The sequence below is a fragment of the Tasmannia lanceolata genome, unplaced genomic scaffold (assembly GCF_043159265.1).
Source record: "Tasmannia lanceolata isolate RefF3 unplaced genomic scaffold, GAP_Taslan_0.1 ptg000013l, whole genome shotgun sequence".
Classification (NCBI taxonomy): domain Eukaryota; kingdom Viridiplantae; phylum Streptophyta; class Magnoliopsida; order Canellales; family Winteraceae; genus Tasmannia; species Tasmannia lanceolata.
The window spans coordinates 18,723,652-18,746,835 of record NW_027518690.1 but is presented as its reverse complement, the minus strand read 5'-3'; the positions used below and the strand labels follow the sequence as shown (position 1 = coordinate 18,746,835).

The 23,184-nt window shown below is 37.7% G+C and overlaps 1 protein-coding gene across 1 annotated transcript in view; it reads left to right on the top strand.

Annotated features, from left to right (window-relative positions):
• LOC143889925 (26S proteasome non-ATPase regulatory subunit 1 homolog A-like) overlaps positions 1 to 16,966 on the top strand; it is a 28,152-nt gene extending 11,186 nt beyond the window's left edge. Inside the window, exons 2-14 of the mRNA XM_077394326.1 lie at positions 7,378 to 7,441; positions 8,166 to 8,271; positions 8,419 to 8,530; positions 8,613 to 8,781; positions 10,497 to 10,634; positions 11,438 to 11,763; positions 11,884 to 12,019; positions 12,447 to 12,695; positions 12,780 to 13,000; positions 13,399 to 13,657; positions 14,475 to 14,707; positions 15,254 to 15,770; positions 16,171 to 16,966. Coding sequence (XP_077250441.1) covers positions 7,378 to 7,441; positions 8,166 to 8,271; positions 8,419 to 8,530; positions 8,613 to 8,781; positions 10,497 to 10,634; positions 11,438 to 11,763; positions 11,884 to 12,019; positions 12,447 to 12,695; positions 12,780 to 13,000; positions 13,399 to 13,657; positions 14,475 to 14,707; positions 15,254 to 15,770; positions 16,171 to 16,482 — 2,842 coding nt within the window. The 3' untranslated portion in view covers positions 16,483 to 16,966. The remainder of the gene's footprint in view (positions 1 to 7,377; positions 7,442 to 8,165; positions 8,272 to 8,418; positions 8,531 to 8,612; positions 8,782 to 10,496; positions 10,635 to 11,437; positions 11,764 to 11,883; positions 12,020 to 12,446; positions 12,696 to 12,779; positions 13,001 to 13,398; positions 13,658 to 14,474; positions 14,708 to 15,253; positions 15,771 to 16,170) is intronic.
• Positions 16,967 to 23,184: the final 6,218 nt, after the last annotated feature.

Here is a 23,184-nt window from a genome sequence, read left to right as displayed (position 1 = left end):
GGGTTCTCCATTTAACAACTTATCGAAGTAGCTTCTCGACCTGTCTTTAACCTCGTTTTCTTTTACTAACAATCTTTGATTCTCGCCGTTGATGCATTTATATGATTCAAGTCCCTTATTTTACTTTATCTCATCTTAGCAAGCTTGTAAACATCTTTTTCACCCTCTTTCGTCCGTAACTTGTGGTACAAATCCTCATGGGCCTTGCCTCTAGCTTCCCTTACTGCCTTCTTAGCTTCCTTTTTAGCCAATTTATACTTCTCAATGTTCTCCTCATTTCTACACTTATGCAAACATTTATAACACTCTCTTTTAGTCCTAATCATCTTTTGGACCTCCTCATTCCACCACCACATATCTTTAGACGGTGGCCCACTTCCTCTAGATTTTCCAAGTACCTCTCGAGCCATTTTCCTGATATAACGAGACATCTCATTCCACATAATATCAGTCCCTTCGTTACGACTCCAAGGTCCTTTAAGCAGTCTATTCCTAACCTACTACAATCCTACTCTTTCTATGTACTTGTTCGCTTCCAATGAATCTTCTTAGATGCTTCATCTAGACTTCCAGTGACGCTTCACACAAATTTTCTCTTTATTTTCTTTATAGCTTTTCGCTTCCTGCATTTTCTATTTTTCTAAACCCCCTGCTTCCTGCTTTCGCTTCCTGTATCACTTCTTGCACTCGCTTCCCGCTCTGCCAACTATGGTCCTATGTACACCAATCTTGTCATCCTCTTATGGTTCCTTAGGACACTTCCTATCATTCTCATCCTGGATTGCAAAGTCATCATCTATTGAAGTTGAGCTGACCATTTTCTTCTCGTGTGGTACTTAGCTCTTCAAGATCTCATCCCATCACAATTGCTAGAAATAGTAATAGTTTTCCTCTCACCGTCACTGTTACACGAGTGATCAACACTTCTCATGGGATAGTTATCCACACTGATTTATGGTGACGGTTTCACTTGTTTCTCTCAGAGCTAAACGGTGCATTAGTCATGCAATGGGTCTAATGTGAGTAGCTGTCAACAATACGACCTCAATGGTTCTTGAGATGTGCATTAGTTATAGTAACACACACTGCACAATTTCTACTTCGAATCACATAAATCTATGCTCCTACTAGTGCCAACTATTAAATTAAGGGATAAAAAGCAGATAGCTAATAAAGTCCAAAGGAAAAGGTCTCCCTTTTATTAATTCCAAGGATCTCCCTGTAGAAAATATGGAAACTGGCCTAAATAGATGGTGCCAAAGCAAAAAATAGAACGGAAGTTTGTCTACTCAGTCCATAAAAGTTTTACATCCCATCGTCCACTCATCAGGCATCTTCTTAGTCTTCAAAATATTGTTAAATAATCTCGTTAACCAAACCAAACACACATCACCCAAGCATCTCCAAGTCTCAATAGCAATACCATCAGACCGCATAGCCTTACCTAATTTCATATTTTTTATAGCTACTCTTAACTCTGATGTTCAAATTCTATGAACAAACCTTCGGTTTGTGTCATCAAAAGCGTTATCAAGTTCTCCCAAATTTGCTACGGGTTCTCCATTAAACAACTTATCGAAGTAGCTTCTCCACCTCTCTCTAACCTTGTTTTCTTTTACTAACAATCTTTGATTCTCGTCGTAGATGCATTTATATGATTCAAGTCCCTTCTTTTACTTTCTCTCATCTTAGCAAGCTTGTAAACATCTTTTTCACCCTCTTTCGTCCGTAACTTGTGGTACAAATCCTCATAGGCCTTGCCTCTAGCTTCGCTTACTGCCTTCTTAGCTTCATTTTTAGCCAATTTATACTTCTCAATGTTCTCCTCATTTCTACACTTATGCAAACATTTATAACACTCTCTTTTAGTCCTAATCACCTTTTGGACCTCCTCATTCCACCACCACATATGTTTAGACGGCGGCCCACTTCCTCTAGATTCTCCAAGTACCTCTCGAGCCATTTTCCTGATATAACGAGACATCTCATTATACATAATATCAGTCCCTTCGTCATGACTCCAAGGTCCTTCTTTAAGCAGTCTATTCCTAACCTACTACAATCCTACTCTTTCTATGTACTTGTTCGCTTCTAGTGAATCTTCTTAAATGTTTCATGTTGACTTCGAGTGACGCTTCACACACATTTTCTCTTTATTTTCTTTATAGCTTTTCGCTTCCTTCATTTTCAATTTTTCTAAACCCCCTGCTCCCCGGTTACGCTTCCTGCATCACTTCTTGCACTCGCTTCGCGCTCTGGCAACTATGCTTCTAAGTACACCATTCTTGTCATCCTCTTATGGTTCCTTAGGACACTTCCTATCCTTCTCATCCTGGATTGCAAAGTCATCATCCATTGAAGTTGAGCTGACCATTTTCTTCTCGTGTGGTACTTAGCTCTTCAAGACCTCATCCCAACACAATTGCTAGAAATAGTAGTAGTTTTCTTCTCACCGTCACTGTTACACGAGTGATCAACACTTCTCATGGGATAGTTATCCACACTGATTTATGGTGACGGTTTCACTTGTTTCTCTCAGATCTAAACGGTGCATTAGTCATGCGATGGGTCTAATGCTTAGAAGCACGAAGCGGGTGCGGAGGAGGGTGCGGGAGTGGGAGCGGGGAAGCGTGGGTCTAGAAGAGTCTAAGTTTGGGAGCGTGTATGTAATATTTTATTTATATATCTTTCAAAATTCAAATACATCAAAAAATAGTTGTTTCTAACCATTTTCATGTGTATCTTTCAAAATTTAAGTACATCTAAAAGCTAATTTGTAACCATCCTCACCATCTTCATTTGTGTGCACTCGTTCCTCGTCCCTTCTGAAGATGCACAAGCATTTGTGCTTGCTCCCATGAAGTACTTTGAAGAGTTGGAGGAGTTTGAAGTGAGGAAGATAGTGATGGTGGGACTTATAGAGTAATAGAAACAGGCTGGGAGCGTCATTAGAGTGGTTCCCGTCTCTCTGGGGTCGCGCTCCCTGGAAGCTCCTTCCTAAGGAGCGCCGAATCGAGGTTCCAAGGTGGGAGCGGCACCCCGAGAGAAGGTTCCTGCTTCTAAGGTCTAATGTGAGTAGCTGTCAACAATACGACCTCAATGGTTCTTGAGATGTGCATTAGTTATAGTAACACACACTGGACAATATCTTCTTCGAATCACATAAATCTATGCTCGTACTAGTGCCAACTATTAAATTAAGGGATAAAAAGCAGATAGCTAATAAAGTCAAAAGGAAAAGGTCTCCCTTTTATTAATCCCAAGGATCTCCCTGTAGAAAATATTGGAACTGGCCTAAATAGATGGTGCCAAAGCAAAAACTAGAAAGGAAGTTTGTCTACTCAGTCCAAAAAAGTTCTACATCCCATCCTCCACTCATCAGGCATCTTCTTAGTCTTCAAAATATTGTTAAATAATCTCGTTAACCAAACCAAACCCACATCACCCAACCATCTCCAAGTCTCAATAGGAATACCATCAGACCCCATAGCCTTACCTAATTTCATATTTTTCATATCTACTCTTAACTCTGATGTTCAAATTCTATGAACAAACCTCTGGTTTGTATCATCGAAAGCGTTATCAAGTTCTTCCAAATTCGCCACGGGTTCTCCATTAAACAACTTATCGAAGTAGCTTCTCCACCTCTCTCTAACCTTGTTTTCTTTTACTAACAATCTTTGATTCTCGTCGTAGATGCATTTATATGATTCAAGTCCCTTCTTTTACTTTCTCTCATCTTAGCAAGCTTGTAAACATCTTTTTCACCCTCTTTCGTCCGTACCTTGTGGTACAAATCCTCATAGGCCTTGCCTCTAGCTTCCCTTACTGCCTTCTTAGCTTGCCTTTTAGCCAATTTATACTTCTTAATGTTCTCCTCATTTCTACACTTATGCAAACATTTATAACTCTCTTTTAGTCCTAATCACCTTTTGGACCTCCTCATTCCACCACCACATATCTTTAGACGGCGGCCCACTTCCTCTAGATTCTCCAAGTACCTCTCGAGCCACTTTCCTGATATAACTAGACATCTCATTCCACATAATATCAGTCCCTTTGTCATGACTCCAAGGTCCTTCTTTATGCAGTCTATTCTTAACCTACTACAATCCTACTCTTTCTATGTAAAGCTTCTTAGATGCTTCATGTTGACTTCGAGCCACTTTCCTGATATAACTAGACATCTCATTCCACAAAATATCAGTCCCTTTGTCATGACTCCAAGGTCCTTCTTTAAGTAGTCTATTCCTAACCTACTACAATCCTACTCTTTCTATGTACTTGTTCGCTTCTAATGAAGCTTCTTAGATGCTTCATGTTGACTTCCAATGACGCTTCACACGCATTTTCTCTTTATTTTCTTTATAGCTTTTCGCTTCCTGCATTTTCTATTTTCTAAACCCCCTGCTCCCCGCTTTCGCTTCCTGCATCACTTCTTGCACTCGCTTTCCGCTCTGGCAACTATGGTCCTAAGTACACCAATCTTGTCATCCTCTTATGGTTCCGTAGGACACTTCCTATCCTTCGCATCCTGGATTGCAAAGTCATCATCCATTGAAGTTGAGCTGACCATTTTCTTCTCGTGTGGTACTTAGCTCTTCAAGATCTCATCCCATCACAATTGCTACAAATAGTAGTAGTTTTCCTCTCACCTTCACTGTTACACGAGTGATCAACACTTCTCATGGGATAGTTCTCCACACTGATTTATGGTGACGGTTTCACTTGTTTCTCTCAGATCTAAACGCGCATTAGTTATGCGATGGGTCTAATATGAGTAGCTGTCAACAATACGACCTCAATGGTTCTTGAGATGTGCATTAGTTATAGTAACACACACTGGACAATATCTACTTCGAATCACATAAATCTATGCTCGTACTAGTGCCAACTATGAAATTAAGGGATAGAAAGCAGATCGCTAATAAAATCAAAAGGAAAAGGTCTCCCTTTTATTAATCTCAAGGATCTCCCTGTAGAAAATATTGAAACTGGCCTAAATAGATGGTGCCAAAGCAAAAACTAGAAAGGAAGTTTGTCTACTCAGTCCATAAAAGTTCTACATCCCATCTCTCCCCCCCGCCCCCCCCGCCCCCCTCCCCCCCCCCCTCCCCGCACACACACACACCAAAACACCCCCTAATGACTCTTTTTTGGTTTTACCCTTATTTTTGACCTTTTGACCGTTTTATAGCCGTTTGAAGGTTATTTTCCATCTCTCCCCCACCATGAAAAACCCTATATAAACCTACCTAAATTCTATATAAACCCATCTAGACCCTATTATTATTTTTAATTTTTTGATGCATCACAATAAATTTATTGTTTAAGTAATAAAATGTGTTTTTTTGGTTAAATTTGGTTCACATGATAGTTTCTTGTAGTTTTTCTATTTTCTTAGATTTTTTAAAAATATTTAACTATTAAAAAAGATTCTCCGGTTGTAGCGTCTATTATGAAGTGAAAGGCTGAAACAGACGAAACACCGAAACGTTCCGTTCGACTGACCAAAACAAAACGGCGAACGGAGCAAAATTGATAACTAAGGTGTTGACTTTAGAGTACTTATTTGCGACTTCTAGATACTTTGTAGCTTGGCATGGTCCTGACCGAAAGAATCATTTTCTAATTAGAGTTTTGTTGTTTCTGAACGTAAGTCAGTTCTACAGACCCCACCAAGACTGAGGAAACCCTTGTTTTCAACATTTCTATTATGATGGTATATTAGCGAAATGATATATTTGTCCCCTAATCTTCCTTGGGCCACCTCGCTGCATTGTAAATAGCGTAGTCATACATACACCAAAGGGTGGTTGCCCGAGGAAGAAAAGTGGCCAATATATCGCTTCACTTTATTTATTTTCCTAAACTTTTAGTGGGGAGAACTATTAGTCTCTAGAGCCTTCACTAATTTCTCATGTCCGTTGCATGTTGATTTATACAACTAAAATTTTGCATCACTTTTTTGTGCTTCGATGATGTTTGATGCTTTAGATTTATCAATTTTAATTAAATAAATTTCCATTGATGAGTCTCAATTTGTTTACTAAAGTTAAGCTAATTAATCTTGGCCTATTTATGCTTTGATAGTTTTATTATAAAAAAGGGCGGCCCAGTGCACGAGGCTCCCGCCATTGCGGGGTCTGGGGAGGGCTAGATGTATGCAGCCTCACCCCTGCCTTGCAGAGAGGCTGTTTCCGTGACTCGAACCCATGACCACTGGGTCACAATGGAGCAACCTTGCCGTTGCGCCGAGGCTCGCCCTCTTTTGATAGTTTTATTATACCATTAAAAAAAACATGTATAGACTACCATTAGAAAAGATAGTTTTATATGCATAGAAGTTAATTTGTGAATTTCGTTTCGTTTCGTCTGAAACGGACCAAACGTTTCGTACCAATGTCAAAACCAGTATGTAAAGTAGAAACATCTCAACTCAACTCAACTAAGCCTTTGTCCCAAACTAGTTGGGGTATGTAAAGTAGGAACATACTGATTAAAATTTGGTTCGGTAATGGTTCGTTTTTGTACTGTTTCGTTCAAACTTGTATTTTGTTAAGACGGTTTTTTCCTATTTTAGCCTTGTTTTTGGCTCGATTTATAGCCACTTTTTACCTCGTCAAACATATGAGAAAGTTAAAAACACATGAATTGCGCACTCCATCAAGAATTTCCGAAATACTTGAGAGAATAAGATATTTTTTTGAATGATACGAAGAGGGAAGCAAGGCATTTGTACGATATTTTTCGTAATTTTTCTGTTCATCTTCTACTTCCAAAGCATTATACATTAAAGGGTGTAGTCTTTATCTAAGTTAAAGTACTGTATTCGAAGATGAACTATATATTAGATAATGAAATTCTCCACCATTAAAAAAAGAACTATATTTTAGATTTTATTTGTCTTTTAAGGTTTCTTTTACTGTTTTTTAATTTTATTTGTAATAGTTGTAATTAGAATCTTGTATGATAAATAGTTAGTTTCATTGATTTTTTGCACTAAATTTGACATTAATTAGACTCATCAAAAGCCAATATCATGATTACTGTAGATGTTTTATGTAGGAACAAATGTAATTTTTTTTGTTAAGTTTGTTAATGGTTCCTTCTATTTTCCATTTTTATTTGTTTTTAATTTTTTATTGTTTAAATTCCCCCGTCCCAACGTCTTTTTCGAAACAAAACACACCGCAACGGACGATACACCGAAACACCCCATTCCACTGACCAAAACGAAACGCGAACGAAACTAACTTGATAGCTATGCATGGAAGTTGTAATTCTATATTTGATTTAAAGTTCGGTATGGATGGTGCATTTTCTCTACATTAATTATTATTTTTGGAGTAGCTAATTTGTTATTGTTTTATGCAGTGAAAGTCTATATGAAGATGAGGAGTTTGATCAAAGACAACTTGCTGCATTGGTTGTTTCAAAGGTCATGATTAACTATTAAGGATTTTGTCATTGTTATTCTGTCGACTTTTGTTTAATGACTGATGAATGTCTCTTTGTCAAGTGCACTCCTAATTCTTTTGGTGGTGTTTCATGCTTCCACATAAACCATGGTTTAAAAACTCAACAGTTTGACTTGAACTCCTCCCACTCGAGTTGACTCAGTAGAAAATTGAGTCAACTTGTCAAGTAGCTCGTTGGCTGAATATTATGATAAAATGTAAAATATATGCAACTCAGGCATTCTATTAGTCCATCACATTAAAAGTATGAGTCTTGAGTTACTCAGACGACGCGAGTCACCTCATTTCCAAGTTGAGTCATCTTTTGAGGTATTAAACAATGACATAAACTGTGGATTTTTATTTGGATTTATGATATTTTGGTCAAAGATATCGGCTTCTTCACTCTGTCTTGAGCACTCGATAAATGCAAATCTTGATATCTCTGGACTTGATGGTTGATGGACTATTCTAGACAAATTTAAAATGTACGCAGTCAGTTTTTATTACGAAATTTCTGGTCAGCCACAAATACTGGGTCTTGGCATGCAGATAACGCAACACCCTGAACTTCTTTCAGTTTGCGGCCTCGGGCATCAATGTCCTTGTGGACTTTTGTTGCATAAAAGTACAACTTTAATTAATCACTTATTTTTTGAAATGGATTTAATTAATCACTTTTACTCGGTGTTGGTTTTCCCGCAGGTTTTTTACTACCTTGGGGAACTTAATGACTCATTGTCATATGCACTAGGTGCTGGACCTCTTTTTGATGTTTCGGAAGATTCTGATTATGTTCATACACTTCTCGGTAAGAATTGTTTTATGTCTTGGCATATGCATTTTATCTTGAAATTTATGGTATTTTTCCAGCAGAATAAATTTAGCTTCTTACCATTAAAAAAAAATATAAAAAAATAAATTTAGCTTCTTGTATATTGTTTTATGTGGCTACCAGCTAAAGCCATAGACGAATATGCGAGTCTTAAGTCAAAAGCTGCAGAGTCAAATAAAGAAGCAGCACAGGTGGATCCTAGATTGGAGGCTATAGTGGAAAGAATGCTTGAAAAGTATGTTATTTTAATGTGTTCTCATTTTTCTTGCATTCCTATTTTGAATGTTTGGTCTTTATCTTACCTTTGTTTCATCTAGATGTATTTTGGATGGAAAATATCAGCAAGCTATGGGAATGGCTGTTGAGTGTAGAAGACTGGATAAGCTTGAAGAAGCAATTACAAGCAGTGAGAATGTCCACGGAACACTTTCATATTGCATTGGTATCTCCCATTCTTTTGTTAATCGACGAGAATATCGGCGTGAGGTAAAAGAAATTATCTTCCTTAACAACCAAAGGCAATATCTATCAAGTTCATTATAATGCAATATTTTAAAATCCATCATTGGTTATTGTATAACTTATATTAGGATCAATTAGGTGATTATCATAGACTAGTCAGGTGGGAGTTCTTTTGTGTGAGGGTCGGCAGTTATGTGTGAAATTGTGTTTTGGAATTTGGATGGGGCGGTTTCGGGGGTGTGAAATTGGTATGCATATCAGCATGTTGCTAGAGCGATACATATTGCTTAATACTTATGATTCCTAGATGGTTGAATGTTTGTGTCGGCCTACCATCCTATGTCCGACATGACCAGATAGGAATGCTCATACTGTTGCTGCATATATACTTGTACAGGTAAAAATAACTATCATGTTTTTTGCTTGTTAAAAATGCGGCATATGCAATTGTAATTTTGAGTATGTGAGTGTTATTCATGCTATAAAAGTAATTAATTCCATCTTCTAGTTGAATCTAGTTAAATTTAACTATGTTATGTTATATATATGTCTTTTATCTTATCCAAAGGCATGGGATTTCTGTATCCCTGTGTCCTACATTTCAAAAATTGCTGACTTGTATCTCCGTGCCTATGTCAATGTTTGCATTCATATGTGTATCTGGGTATTGTAGGTTGATATTTGTGAATTTTTTTCCTTTTTACATGATACTAAAAACAGTGCAATGCATGTACTTTCCATCACATATTCCTATATACCATAAATTTAATGATTATGGCATATTTATTTACCCAATACATATTTTTTTATAGTTGAATCTATATAATTTTGTAGTGTGTTTCCGATGCCTTCAAGTTTGTTGGGATGTCATTAAATCACTTGTTTTGCTTTTTCCTTTATTTCTATCTACTCGTAGACTTAGACTATAAGTCTAAAAGTGAGTGAACAACTAAAGATAAGATTTTGCTCAAAACATCAGCACATATTAATTATGAAAATATGAAAAGGGTGAAGAAAATGGGAAAAATAACAAAAAAATAGTCAAATAAATGCATAAATTCATGGATCTACCCTTAAAAATATGCCGAACCATCAATCGACGAAGAAAAACGCAAAACATATGAAAGCATGACAAAAAGTTACCATGATGTTGATATTTATTTCTTTTTTTTAATGGTCATTCATATTTATTTCTATTTTTAATGATTCTTGTAATTTTCCGTTTAGCTATTACCAATGTTTTGATCATTTTAATTTAATTCATAACTTCAAGACAGAACTTGAGCCAGACACGAGAATTATCAGTTTAAGCCAAAAAGAAGATCCCTTTTAGTCCTTCCTGCTGCTGGTTTTTTGGCTGCTTTAAAAATAGAAGTCAGAGCTTATTTAGATGGATATAAGGGCTGAAATTCTAAGCTAATAGTTTAAATTAGGATTGTAAAAATTTTGGGATTTATGTTTCGAGTTCTGATGTGCATTTAGAGACGTTATCCCGAATTAATTTTGGGCTTTTCTATGCTTAATGTTTTGACATAATTCATTGTTGTTCTGTGTATCTATTCCTACCTTAGGCGTTACGTTGCTTGATTCTGACACGCTTATTAATCCGCTCTATTAGGTGCTTGAGATGACAGGTCTATTGGTCTCTCTTATTGCCTGTATACATGCACGAAAGAACTGATAACAACCTTTAGGATGAGTGCTCTAGCGAGCTAATCCTTGACTTTGTTTGCTTACAGGTTCTTCGACTTCTTGTTAAGATATATCAAAGACTGCCTTCTCCTGATTACTTGAGCATCTGCCAATGTCTTATGTTTCTGGATGAACCTGAAAGTGTTGCTAGCATATTAGAGAAGCTTCTGCGGTCTACCAATAAGGTACTACTTTTGTTGTCCTCTGGCGTTTTCTGCACTTGGAAGTTGAAGTTATGACATTGTACCTTTCTTTTGAATGGTAAACTATGATAATTTAGTGCATGATTTCACAATGAAGTTCTGCTGGCATTGGTTCTGTGTATGGTTGCAACTTTGGTTGGGTTTTACCGGACCTGCTTCAACCCAACCTGCAAATATCGTAGGTCTGGTTTAGAAATCGTGGGTCCTGGGTTGGGTTGGGGTTTAGGTTGAAAAACCCAACTCAATCTTGGGTAGGGGCTGGTTTAAAGAATTAAAAAACCCGAAACCTGAAGCCCGACCCAACTCATATAGGTGTACTATGACTTTCTTACTGTGTCTTCTTAAATATCATTTGAATAACATGGTAAATTATTTTCCAATATATTGATATTACTGTTTTCATTTAGGTGATAATATTTGTGATACGAAAATATAGTTTCCTTCTTAAATTTATGCTCTTGATGACATAAATTTAGAGATTTTTGTGTGAAGATTTGTTGTTTTGTACAATCTTTGAAAGTAGTCACTATTCTACGCTAAAAAATAAATACCCAACCCAACCCCGGAAACTATCTCAGGTAGGGTCGTGTTTATAAATCTCAGGTTTTCCCATAAAAAAATAGGCCTGACCCTACGCAACCCGAGATAATTTCTCTCGTAGGATAGGGTTTTGGAAAACCCGACCCTCCCTACCCGAGTTGCAACCCTAGTTCTGTGCTTGGCTATTGAAATTAGTAGTATACTTTTTTCTTTTGGAAATGATAATGCACTAATGTGATCTGCAGGATGAGGCTCTGCTGTCATTTCAGATAGCTTTTGATCTTGTGGAAAATGAGTATCAATCTTTCCTATTAAAAATGAGAAATTGTCTACCTGATCCCAAGTCTCGACAGTCTCAATCTTCAAATCGCTTAAACCCTGAGCATCCAATTGCTACGACTACATCAGAAGATATTCACATGACAGATGGAGTTCTTACACCTAATGGAACTGCCGAGGAAATGGATCCAAATGAAGTCACTTATGCTGAGAGACTAGCTAAAATAAAGGGGATTTTGTCAGGAGAGACATCAATACAGTTGACATTGCAGTTTCTATACAGTCACAACAGGTCAGACTATGACTTATACATCTTTTCATAATTAATAGAAGTCTTGTTATGCAAATTCTCTAGCAATTTGATTGAAGATCCATTATTCATAACGGAATTGTAATTGGGATTTGTATGTAGGTCCGATCTTTTGATCCTGAAGACAATAAAGCAATCTGTTGAAATGAGAAACAGTGTTTGCCACAGTGCAACTATTTATGCCAATGCAATAATGCATGCTGGAACAACTGTGGATACATTTCTGAGGGAAAACCTGGTAACTTGGATATCTGTCCTTAATTTTTACATGTTCCCATTCTCTAATTTCTTGCTGTCTAAACACTGGACTATAAGGTTTGAAACTTCCAAGACTAATTCAAATTACTTATAATCAAGGATTAAAATTCGGTTTCGGTGTCGGTTTTGGTAGTGGCCGGAACTGAAATTTCTGCCAAAATACCAAAATTGGTAATTTAAAAAAATCGGTCATGTTATAAAATTTCATCTGAAATTTCTGTAATTTCAGCCCGAAATTTTAAAACATCCAATTTTTTTTGGAAAAAACAAAAAAAATAAAATCGAATCAGCATTTCTTGAATTTTGGCCGAAATTTGGGTCGACACTGAAGTCATGTACTTTTGGTATTGGCCCAAAATTTTAAACCATGCTTATAATTAACTATCTCATGTTCTTTGTCTTGACAGGACTGGCTGAGCAGAGCTACGAATTGGGCTAAATTCAGCGCTACTGCTGGGTTGGGTGTTATTCACCGAGGTCACCTTCAGCAAGGCAGGTCTCTGATGGCACCGTACCTGCCACAGAGTGGTGCTGCCGGTGGCGGAAGTCCATACTCTGAAGGCGGTGCTCTTTATGCTTTAGGTCTTATTCATGCCAACCATGGGGAAGGCATCAAACAATTCCTTCGCGAAAGCCTACGCAGTACAAGTGTTGAGGTTGTTTATTGATTCCCTGGTTTTAAAACCTAACTATATTCTAGTAATTAGTTTTATATTAGGATAAATTTTTTTCGCATGCAGGTTATTCAGCATGGGGCATGCTTGGGTCTTGGTTTAGCAGCTCTTGGAACTGCCGATGAGGAGATATATGATGATGTCAAGACCGTTCTTTATACGGATAGTGCTGTTGCCGGGGAAGCCGCAGGTATCAGTATGGGTTTATTGATGGTTGGAACTGCTAGCGAGAAGGCAAGTGAGATGCTTGCTTATGCACATGACACACAGCATGAGAAAATAATCAGGTACGCGTATTAGGATATCTCAGCGAAGCTTCCACTCATCAAGCTTCATGTCCTTATTTATTTGCTATGTCACAAATATCTCCGATATTTTATTTTCAAAATATCGCATTTTTATCCCGAAATTTTGATAAAACGACAAAATCCCGAAATAATCCTGAGATTTTAAAAATAGTGATATTTTCATTATTATAATAAAATATCATGATAATGTCGTGATATTATCCGGATATTTGTACGGTTTTTTTTCTTCTTAAATTTTATATATTTATACATTTTTTAAATAATTTTTTTATCGTTTTTTCCGATATAAACCCTTAATAAAATAATTTTCCCTTGCCAAGAAATTCCCGAGAATGATATTTCTGACATAGTTTATTTGGTTACCTGAATTATTGCAGGGGATTATCTCTAGGAATTGCACTTACAGTGTATGGGAGGGAAGAAGAGGCTGACACATTGATTGAGCAAATGACCCGCGATCAAGATCCGATACTGCGTTATGGAGGTATGTATGCCTTGGCGTTGGCTTATAGAGGAACAGCAAACAACAAAGCCATTCGGCAGCTGCTGCATTTCGCTGTATCAGACGTGAGTGATGATGTAAGGAGGACTGCCGTTCTAGCCCTTGGATTCGTTCTATACTCGGAACCTGAACAGGTTGGCATTTTAACTTTCCTTCCAATTAGTTGTTGCTGAATGTTCTTGGTTTGAGTTTCTGTTTTACTAAATCAATACCCTTTCTCTCCAATCATTGGACTTGATGTGGGGGCTCTGGGCCATATCTGGTTCTGAGTTAATTGAGACGAACAAAACTAGATGCAATATCGCAATGGCAGAAGCATGAGATTAAAGCACTCAATGAGAATGAAACAAGAGAGTGATTCAACTTTTTTTGTTAATCCTACCATAAAAAATTGGTGTTGGCATTTTGTTTCATGATAACAATAACTCAATTCATGTCATTAAAAAAAAAAAAAAACAATAACTCAATTCATAAATTGTGGTTGGCTCAATGTATGCATAGTATAATATGCTAGTGGGGTGTAACTCGGGTCGGGTTGGGTCAGGTTGAGGCCAACCCAAACCCAACCCGAGGAACTATTTACTCAACCCGACCCGACCCGAGTTCTAACGTGATGAGGTTCAACTCGACCCAACCCGAGGAACCCTTTTTTCCAACTTGAACCTACCCGACCCAAGTTCCAACCTGACCCAACCTGAGTTTTTAAGCTTACTAAAAACTTAAAAGAAAATGATAAAAAAATGTCGAGTTTCCAACGGGTCGGGTTGCCCGAGCCCTCAACCTGAACCGACCCAAACTCAACCCCGGGTTAGGAAAACCCAACCCGACCTGATTTTTTTTTTTTTTGGGTTGAACTCGATCCAAGTTGCACCCCTATATGCTAGTTCTCACATCCTATTCTTTCTATTCTATATCTTACCATTGCTTTGCTTTTGTTTTAAATCTCTGCAGACTCCAAGAATTGTTTCCTTGCTCTCTGAATCGTACAACCCACATGTTCGGTATGGTGCCGCTCTGGCAGTGGGCATTTCCTGTGCAGGTACCGGTCTGAGTGAAGCCATTTCTTTGTTGGAGCCTCTTACTTCAGATGTTGTCGATTTTGTTCGCCAGGGGGCTCTCATAGCAATGGCTATGGTCATGGTACAGACTAATGAAGCTTGTGATTCCCGTGTGGGAACATTCAGGTATTATTTTTACAGAGTATGATCTATGTCACAAATGTCGTTCTCGGGAATTTCTTGGCAAGGGAAAACTCGGGATATATTATTTTTTATTTTTTCGGGGTTATATTGGGAAAAAATGATAGAAATAAAATTATTTTAAAAATATATAAATGTATACAAAAAAAGGACGGCCCAGTGCACGAGGCTCCCACCAGCTCCTGCCATTGCGGAGTCTGGGGAGGGCTAGATGTACACAGCCTTACCCCTGCTTTATAGAGAGGCTGTTTCCGCCTTGTAAATGTATACAATTTAAGAAAAAATATAAAATAAATAATACCGTAAAAATATCAGGATATTATTGTGATTGTTTATGATATTTTATGATAAAAATGAAAATATCGCTATATTTTTAAAATCTCGAGATTATTTCGGGATTTTGTTTTTTATCAAAACGTCGCGATAAATACGCGATATTTTGAAAATATCGGTGATATTTGTGACATAGGTATGACCCCACCTCACCACTCATCATTGGCTCTTAACTTATAGTTGCACGTTTTGTTTCAGGCGACAATTGGAGAAAATAGTCCTTGATAAGCATGAAGACACAATGAGCAAGATGGGTGCAATTCTGGCTGCTGGTATTCTTGATGCAGGTGGGAGGAATGTCACCATCAGGCTGCTTTCTAAAACTAAGCATGATAAGATAACTGCGGTTGTTGGGCTCGTGGTATTTAGTCAGTTTTGGTATTGGTACCCCCTTATTTATTTCATTAGTCTCGCCTTCTCTCCTACTGCTTTCATTGGACTCAACTTCGATCTAAAAGTCCCAAAATTTGAGTTCTTATCCAATGCCAAGCCATCCTTGTTTGAGTATCCCCGCCCTACAACTCCACCAACTACGACATCAACAGTTAAACTTCCTACCGCTGTTTTATCAACATCCGCAAAAGCCAAGGCTAGGGCTAAGAAAGAGATGGATCAGAAAGCTAGCACAGAAAAATTATCCAATGAAGATGCTTTAATTGGCTCGAGTTCTGGGAAGGGACCTAAATCCACTGACAAGGATGGTGAATCCATGCAGGTACATATAATATGCTGTCAAAGATGCAAGATTCTCAACTGTGAGAATGCATGAGCTACCTTAAATATATAACCTTTTTTAAATATTTAAATTTCTCTATTCATTATTAACTCTAATTTATAACATGAATGTTCCAAAATAGAGCTTTATAGTATATTAATGATAGAGAGAGTTTAGCTATATCAGCATCTAGTTACACGTTTTGCCGACTCTCATGTTACTCTTTTTTATTTCACTCCCATACATCCAGTGCAAAGCCTTGGAGACTTATTGCTTTGCTAAAGCCATTTATATTGGCATCAGGACAGACATGCATTAGATATGAGAAAATGTGTTGTTGTGTCAACTCTTGTTTCCTTGTTGTAGTTGTAAATTTATTGTTAAGATGTTCTATTTTCAGGTGGATAACCCATCAGAAAAGAAGGTGGAACCTGAACCGTCTTTTGAAATCCTGACAAACCCAGCTAGGGTGGTTCCTGCTCAGGAGAAATTTGTCAAGTTTCTAGAGGAAAGCAGATATGTGCCTATTAAACCAGCCCCATCTGGGTTTGTTCTCTTGAGGGATCTGCGGCCAACTGAACCAGAAGTACTTGTTCTCACAGATGCACCCTCCTCTATGGTCTCGCCCGCAACAGTTCAGCAGGGATCGGCCTCGGCGATGGCTGTTGAGGAGGAGCCTCAGCCACCACAGTCCTTTGAGTACAGCGCATAATTGGTGGGTTTTGCCATGTTCATTATTTTTTGCTATTGTCCATGAAAGTGGCTTATATTATGAAGAAAGAAACTAAATATCTGCAAAGGAAAACTGTTTTTCTTTGGATTGTGAGGTGGCGAGGGGAGGGGGGAGGAAACAAAATGGAGGCCTGTTATTATTATTGTTATTATTAGTATTGTCACACGGCAAAGCGAAGGGAGGCAGAGATGTTTATCTCTGTTTTTTGCATCAGTTGCATATCCCGCCCTCCTTCAGTCCTTCCCTCGCCTCGCCTCGCCTTTTGTAACAACAACAAAGAAGACAAATTTAGACATGGAACCTCTTTAGAGGGTATTTCTAGGAGAGTTTCGTGGTAACTTAAATTTCAAAAAACAGAGACAAAACCCGGCTGAGGAATTCTTTTTCATTTGATCCGAGCTTTTTTTGTGATGAGTAATGATATCTGCACTCTCTCTTCACAATGTCACTCATTTATTTACTACTTTGATTGGCTGTTGATAGTATTTTGAGTAAAAGTATCTGCACTCTATACTGATAATGGTACCCCTTTATTGACTAGACACTGCTGACACTCCTTGAGATCCCGATCTGGTATTATATCATGGACCTAAATGGCTTCTACTCCACCCTTTGTTCTCTTTTTGCTGGGACCTTAATAGGAATCGAAGTGAAAATTACAGCATATGAAAGGAGATTTACCCCTGGGCTCTGTTTCTTTCGGTGTAAACTGGGCATAAAACAAATTTTACGCACATTTGGAGGGAAAAGATGGCCTACAATTTGTTTTAGGCCCATTTTACGTCAAAGAAATGGACCCTAATTAGAAATAGTGTGAGGATCCTTGCTGTGCAACATTGACCCATTTGAACAAAGTGCTTGGTGGGCTTTGAGTTTATGGTAAACGTGGAACACTTAACTAGGGCATGACCTACAATGAGGCCACCTAATTAGATACATTTAAAAATAATTTAGTCCACGTTTGGATACCAGCAAGATTTAGATATGGATTTAGTTGATATTTTGAACTAGATCAGATCCTTAGAATTTCCAAATCAGTTACAACAGTGCAAAAAATTCTGATTTTCAAATCTCTTCTGCGAGACATTATTTGGAAATCAATGTTTGTGGCAACTTCTGTCACCATCGCTGCTCCTCGACGTTGCTCTCGCAGTAGCGAGACATTCCTCTCTCTCTCTCTCTCTCTCTCAAAACATGATCATGAAGATGACTGATGTGTTTTGTATCCAAAACTAAAATCCAAATTAAAATACAAATGCATGTGGTATCCAAACGGGCCCTTATAGATTTCCTGCTAAACATTTTATATTACATTGTTGAGGGAGAAGCAACATACATTTATACTATGACTATCTGATCACAACTAAGAACCCGGATCGAGGATCGATCAACTTTACAACAATCATAATGAAAATGCACATGATTTTTTAAAGCATTTCTGTTATTAAATCTATGTTTAGTCATTTTGCCAATAATATTTCAACTATATGGATCAATGATGATTATAAGTAAATATGCCAATATAGCAATCATCAAACATCAAATAATCTAACAAAGTGAAATGTTGATGAGTTATAAGATTATCTTTTTGTGGGTAACAATAATATACCAGGTAATGATCTATATCCTGGTATTGTTTTAGAAAGTTTAAAACAATCTTTGGTTTAGTTATGTATGGAGTCTCTCCTAAGTAGATATACGGCTGAGATTTTTTTATTTTTATTTTTTTTAAGATATGAGATTTTACATGATGTGACCGTATGGCCCATTCCATTGGATGATCCAAAACGTCCATCTGTTGATCCACAACGTAAATAGGTTGTGCCCAAGAAATAATTTCCATAGAATGATCCTAACCCTACGATCTATAGAGGTGTTCATAATGTGCAGCCCTTTATAGATTGGAGTGTCAGGATCATCCTATGGAACTGATTTCTGGGCTCCAACATATTTACGTTCCGGATCAACAGATGGACCGTTTGGATCATCCCATGGAGTGGGCCATACAATACTTTATAGAAAAGGGGAGGAGAGAGATTGCATTAGGATTGGGGACGTACGTACCTAAACAAGTTGAGAGAAAGGTCGGCAGGGTTGGCTTTCTCATAAGGTAGGGAAATGATTTTGAATTTTACTCACGAGGGGTGTTGGGATAAAAGGAAAGTGATATGCCTAGTAAAAGTTGGGTCGCATGGATTTTCATATGCATGCAACATATATTTTTTACTTTTTTATTTAGTTCAAACTTTCTTTAAAAATTTTGTTATTGATAATACCAATGGTACCAAGTAACCGGACTCTAATAAAAAATTGAAGTTTAAAGACTAGTTTGGTCATTTTTTATAGGATAGGATGTCGGTCAAATGGGGCTCCCTTGTCGTTGGGCTCGTGCAAAGGGGTACCTTTATATTAGCATTACTCTTGGTAGTTTTTCATGAAAATGTTGACAAACATCAATCGAGCATTAGAATTTAATTTTTTTTCATAAAACTTGTAGGATGTAAACCAAACTGAAGAACAATTTTTTTAAGAAAAAAAATATATGAAGAAATTTTTAGGAAAAAACATTTTCCAACAAAAAAATTTCTCAACATCCAAACATGTCCTTTTATTTCTCATTATTTATTGCTTCCTCTCGTGCTAGAAAGAGAGGTACTTCGCTTTAACACTATAAAGGGCATGTTTTTAATGAGGAAAAATTGCCGATGGGGGACGCAAAAAAGCTGGAATTGCCAACAGGGGACACAATTTTGAAAAAGGAAAAATTACATTTACAGACATCTAGTTTTTGACACATTCAACTCTCACCCTGACTTTCAAAACGTGACAAGTACACCCCCTCCGTCAACTGTCCGTCAGTTTAACATGACGGAAAGACTGAAACTAATCATGGTTAATATTTTGAGGATAAAAATACCCTAATTTGCGGAGGGATTAGGGTTGCCATTTCCCACCGCCGCCGTCGCACCTCTGGCCGCTGCCGTCACCTCCACGACAGACAATGAAAGCCCACCCCATGGCTACACAAAAACCCACATTTAAGAAAAAAAACATTGATAAAAGCAAAGAAAATCCCTAAAATATTAGGGTTTATGTGCAAATCATGATAATGTGTGAATGAAGAAAAATAAAACTCCTAAATCGAGGGTTTATGTTGATAAATAAACAAGGTTTTGAATAAAACCCTAATTTTCAGTTGAGGAAGATGAGGGCATTTTGATAATTTCCACCTCGCCGTCTAATCCATCACGTTAAAAAAACTTCAGGGGGTGTACTTGTCACACTTTGAAAGTCAGAGTTAGAGTTGAATGTGTCAGAAACTAGAGGGGGTGTATCTGTATTTTTCCCTTTGAAAAATTGTTAAAGAGGGATGGTAAACCCTTTTGAGAGTTTGATAACCCCATTTAGAGGGTTGATAACCCCCTTTTAGACTTGTTAACCCCCATTTCGTACCTCTCCAACAATTTTTCAAAAGCGTGTTCCCCGTTGGCAATTCTCGTATTTTAGTGACCCCCCATTGGCACTTTTTCCTTTTAATAAAGAGGGAATTGCTAGTGCAAAAGGCATTTCACGGCTGGTCTTTCTCACGTCAGACCAGCCACCTCATGAATGAAGACAACCTCCATTGACGAGGTGGCTGGTCTGAGGTGTGACAGAAACCTCTGGTCTGACGTGTGACAGACGAGCTCGAAAAGCCTTTTGTGATGGAAAGAGGACTCCAAAATCCAACATTTTGGCATGAAACTAGGGAGATGATATTTTCATCCCCTCTCCATTACGTGCACGCCCCCCTGATAACCTGATTTGACGTGAAAAGTGGGCAACTTTATGTCAAATCACTTTATAAGGGGGTGTGCAAGTGTGCCGGGAGAGGGGGGGGGGGGGGTAAAAATATCATCACCCTAAAACTATCCACACATTAATTTCTCGTGTTGTGGAAAACTTTGGATCCGAACATGGCGCTGAAATTATCCTAGAAAAAAGGGAAAAATTATTATGTTTTTTATTCTTTGAAAATGTGTTAGCCAAATATTGGAAAATTCATTTTCCCTAGAATTTTTTTCCAAGAAAATTCTACCCCGCATCTCGTTGATTTGTACTCAATGTACGGAAACGAGATCTTATGATACAAAGCTGTCCGAGGTTTTTACAGTCCCCAAAAAGCCCAAAGAAGGCGAGAAAGAAGAAAAAGATAAGTTGAGTTTGTGCAATTATCAAGAGTAGTGCCAACATCAGTAGCCAAATTTATAATGATATCCCTAAAATTTATCGTTTCCCTCTAAAATGTGAAAACAAATAAAAAACTTTTCCCAGGAAATGTTTTTCCTTCAATATCCAAACAGGGGTTTTACCACTAACTACTGACGTTTAAATGCGTTGATCTTGATGATCAGATGTAGGTTTGACCCGAGACGAAGAGCGCATGTATTGCCTAATGCTGTTTGACAAGATCAACGGCCTCGATCACGTGTGACCCACATAAAATTTTCCCTTAAGATGATAGAAGTTTGGATGAAGCTCTTAGGGCTCTGTTTGGTTAGATGAGATTTTAGTGGAAGTAGTAGTCAACAAGGAGGTGACAAGGGTGGGATATGTGTAAACTTGTCTAGAGAAAATTAGAGGGAATTTTGGTAGTGTGTTTGGTTAGATGTCAAAGCATGTGGGAGAATGGAGGGGTGTCATTAACAAAATAAATAGTAGAAGAGAGAGAAAGAGAGAGAAAAGTAATGATTACACATGTCATTTCATATTCTACTCTTCTCCCCTCTAAATTTTACCAAAAACAAGGTCCGGCATTGGAAAAGTAGGGGAGGGGACAATCCCGCCACATAGGCGCCACCTAAGCAAAAAGCTAATAATGATGTCTCTTCCATGTCTAGTAGTCCCATGGGATTTGAGCTAAAAAATGACAACCAAACAACATTTGGTATTTCATATTCCTAGAAATGCTCAGCCGTCTTCCCTACTTTTTGCAACCAAACAGAGCCTAGAAGATTTAGTTGCATTCTTTGAGAGATTCTTCTTGGGGCCTCTTTCAAAGCTATGAAAAAAGGTTTTGGATATCCCTATCTACATCACATGAACCCCAACCTTTTTATCCAACTTTCTCAACGCTCTTTTTTCATCCATACTTCACGAGATATTCTAAAAGAAGCTTCTATATTGGGTCAATGTTTAGCATTCAATAGGGAAAAAAAGTTTGTTAAGTGCACAAAAATTCATCCTTTGGTTAAGTTCAATAATTGATTTTTTTCATAAAAAAGAAGATTTTTTAATTGACTAAGCAGAAGCTTGAAAGGGAAGGGGAGGTCAATAACTTACCCTGGTGAAAGCCTTGAATCCACAAGGAAAGAAGAGCGAAGGGGAAACTCTTAAACCGAAATTTACTCAATGAAGAAAGTCTCCATGCACCATGCACACACCCCCTATTTATTGATTTTTTATTTTCCTCCTCCTTTTTAACTTTTTATCTTACTCGAACTCAACTTCTCATCTAGTCAAACTGTCACGCCCCCAACCCATACTCATACATACATAATCAATACACAAGGCTTAGGGGTGTGACATCTCCATACACCTGCAAAGCAAGCTTCACAAGCATACAAGCCTAGCAAAGCAAATATAAAAATCATCTGCAATAATCCAAATAATCTAAATAACCAAATTTAAATGTCTTACATCCGCCCAATAATCAAATATCAATTCTTTTCTAAATCTCTCATCTAACCCAAAATCCCACAAAAATGAAAGTACGAAATCAAATAACACAATATCAATAGTCCTCAACAATACTCATTGTCTAAATAATATAAAAGTATTAATAAGCAACGCAAATATAAAAATCATTTGCAATAATCCAAATAATCTAAATAACCAAATTTAAATGTCTTACATCCGCCCAATAATCAAATATCAATTCTTTTCCAAATCTCTCATCTAACCTAAAATCCCACAAAAATGAAAGTACGAAATCAAATAACACAATATCAATAGTCCTCAACAATACTCATTGTCTAAATAATATAAAAGTACTAATAAGCAACGATGGTCAGAAATCAGGATCACTCTTGCCCTCATCGCTGATTCCACGAGGATCGAACTCTGAAATATTAATATAACCACAGTCAACTAAAAAGCTCAGTACATAATAACACACTACAAAAGTGGGATAATTGCATGATACAAAAGGAAAGTTCACAGAGAGGGTATAAACCACAAGTAAAGCGATTATCACAAGTTCAATAAGGAGGGAACAAAGGTTCATAAGGGCACAAGTCTAGTATCACATCGAAGGTCACAATATATTCAAAGGGTCACTGAAAGTAACCAATATGGGTACGATACCACCCTGAGATCATCGGCTTAGTTCAAAAAACAAATTATTTTCACCCCGACTGCCCACGGGTCCACAAAGCAAGTTATTGCTTACACCGACCGCCCATGGTGTCGGAACTAGTTCCTGGGTTCACATACCTGTCGACAGGGCCAACGATTGTCCCCCATTGGCGGGATCACAGTTCACATATAGGCTAATAATGCCTATGCCCTATTGGTGGGGGTCTTTTCTGAGTTCACATATACCTAAGCCTCTCCATAGGTGTTCAAAGTTCACACAGTTCGAAAGAAGGTGTTCAAAGTTCAAGGTAAGTGTTTCAACTTGATTCCAAAATAGTTTCACAA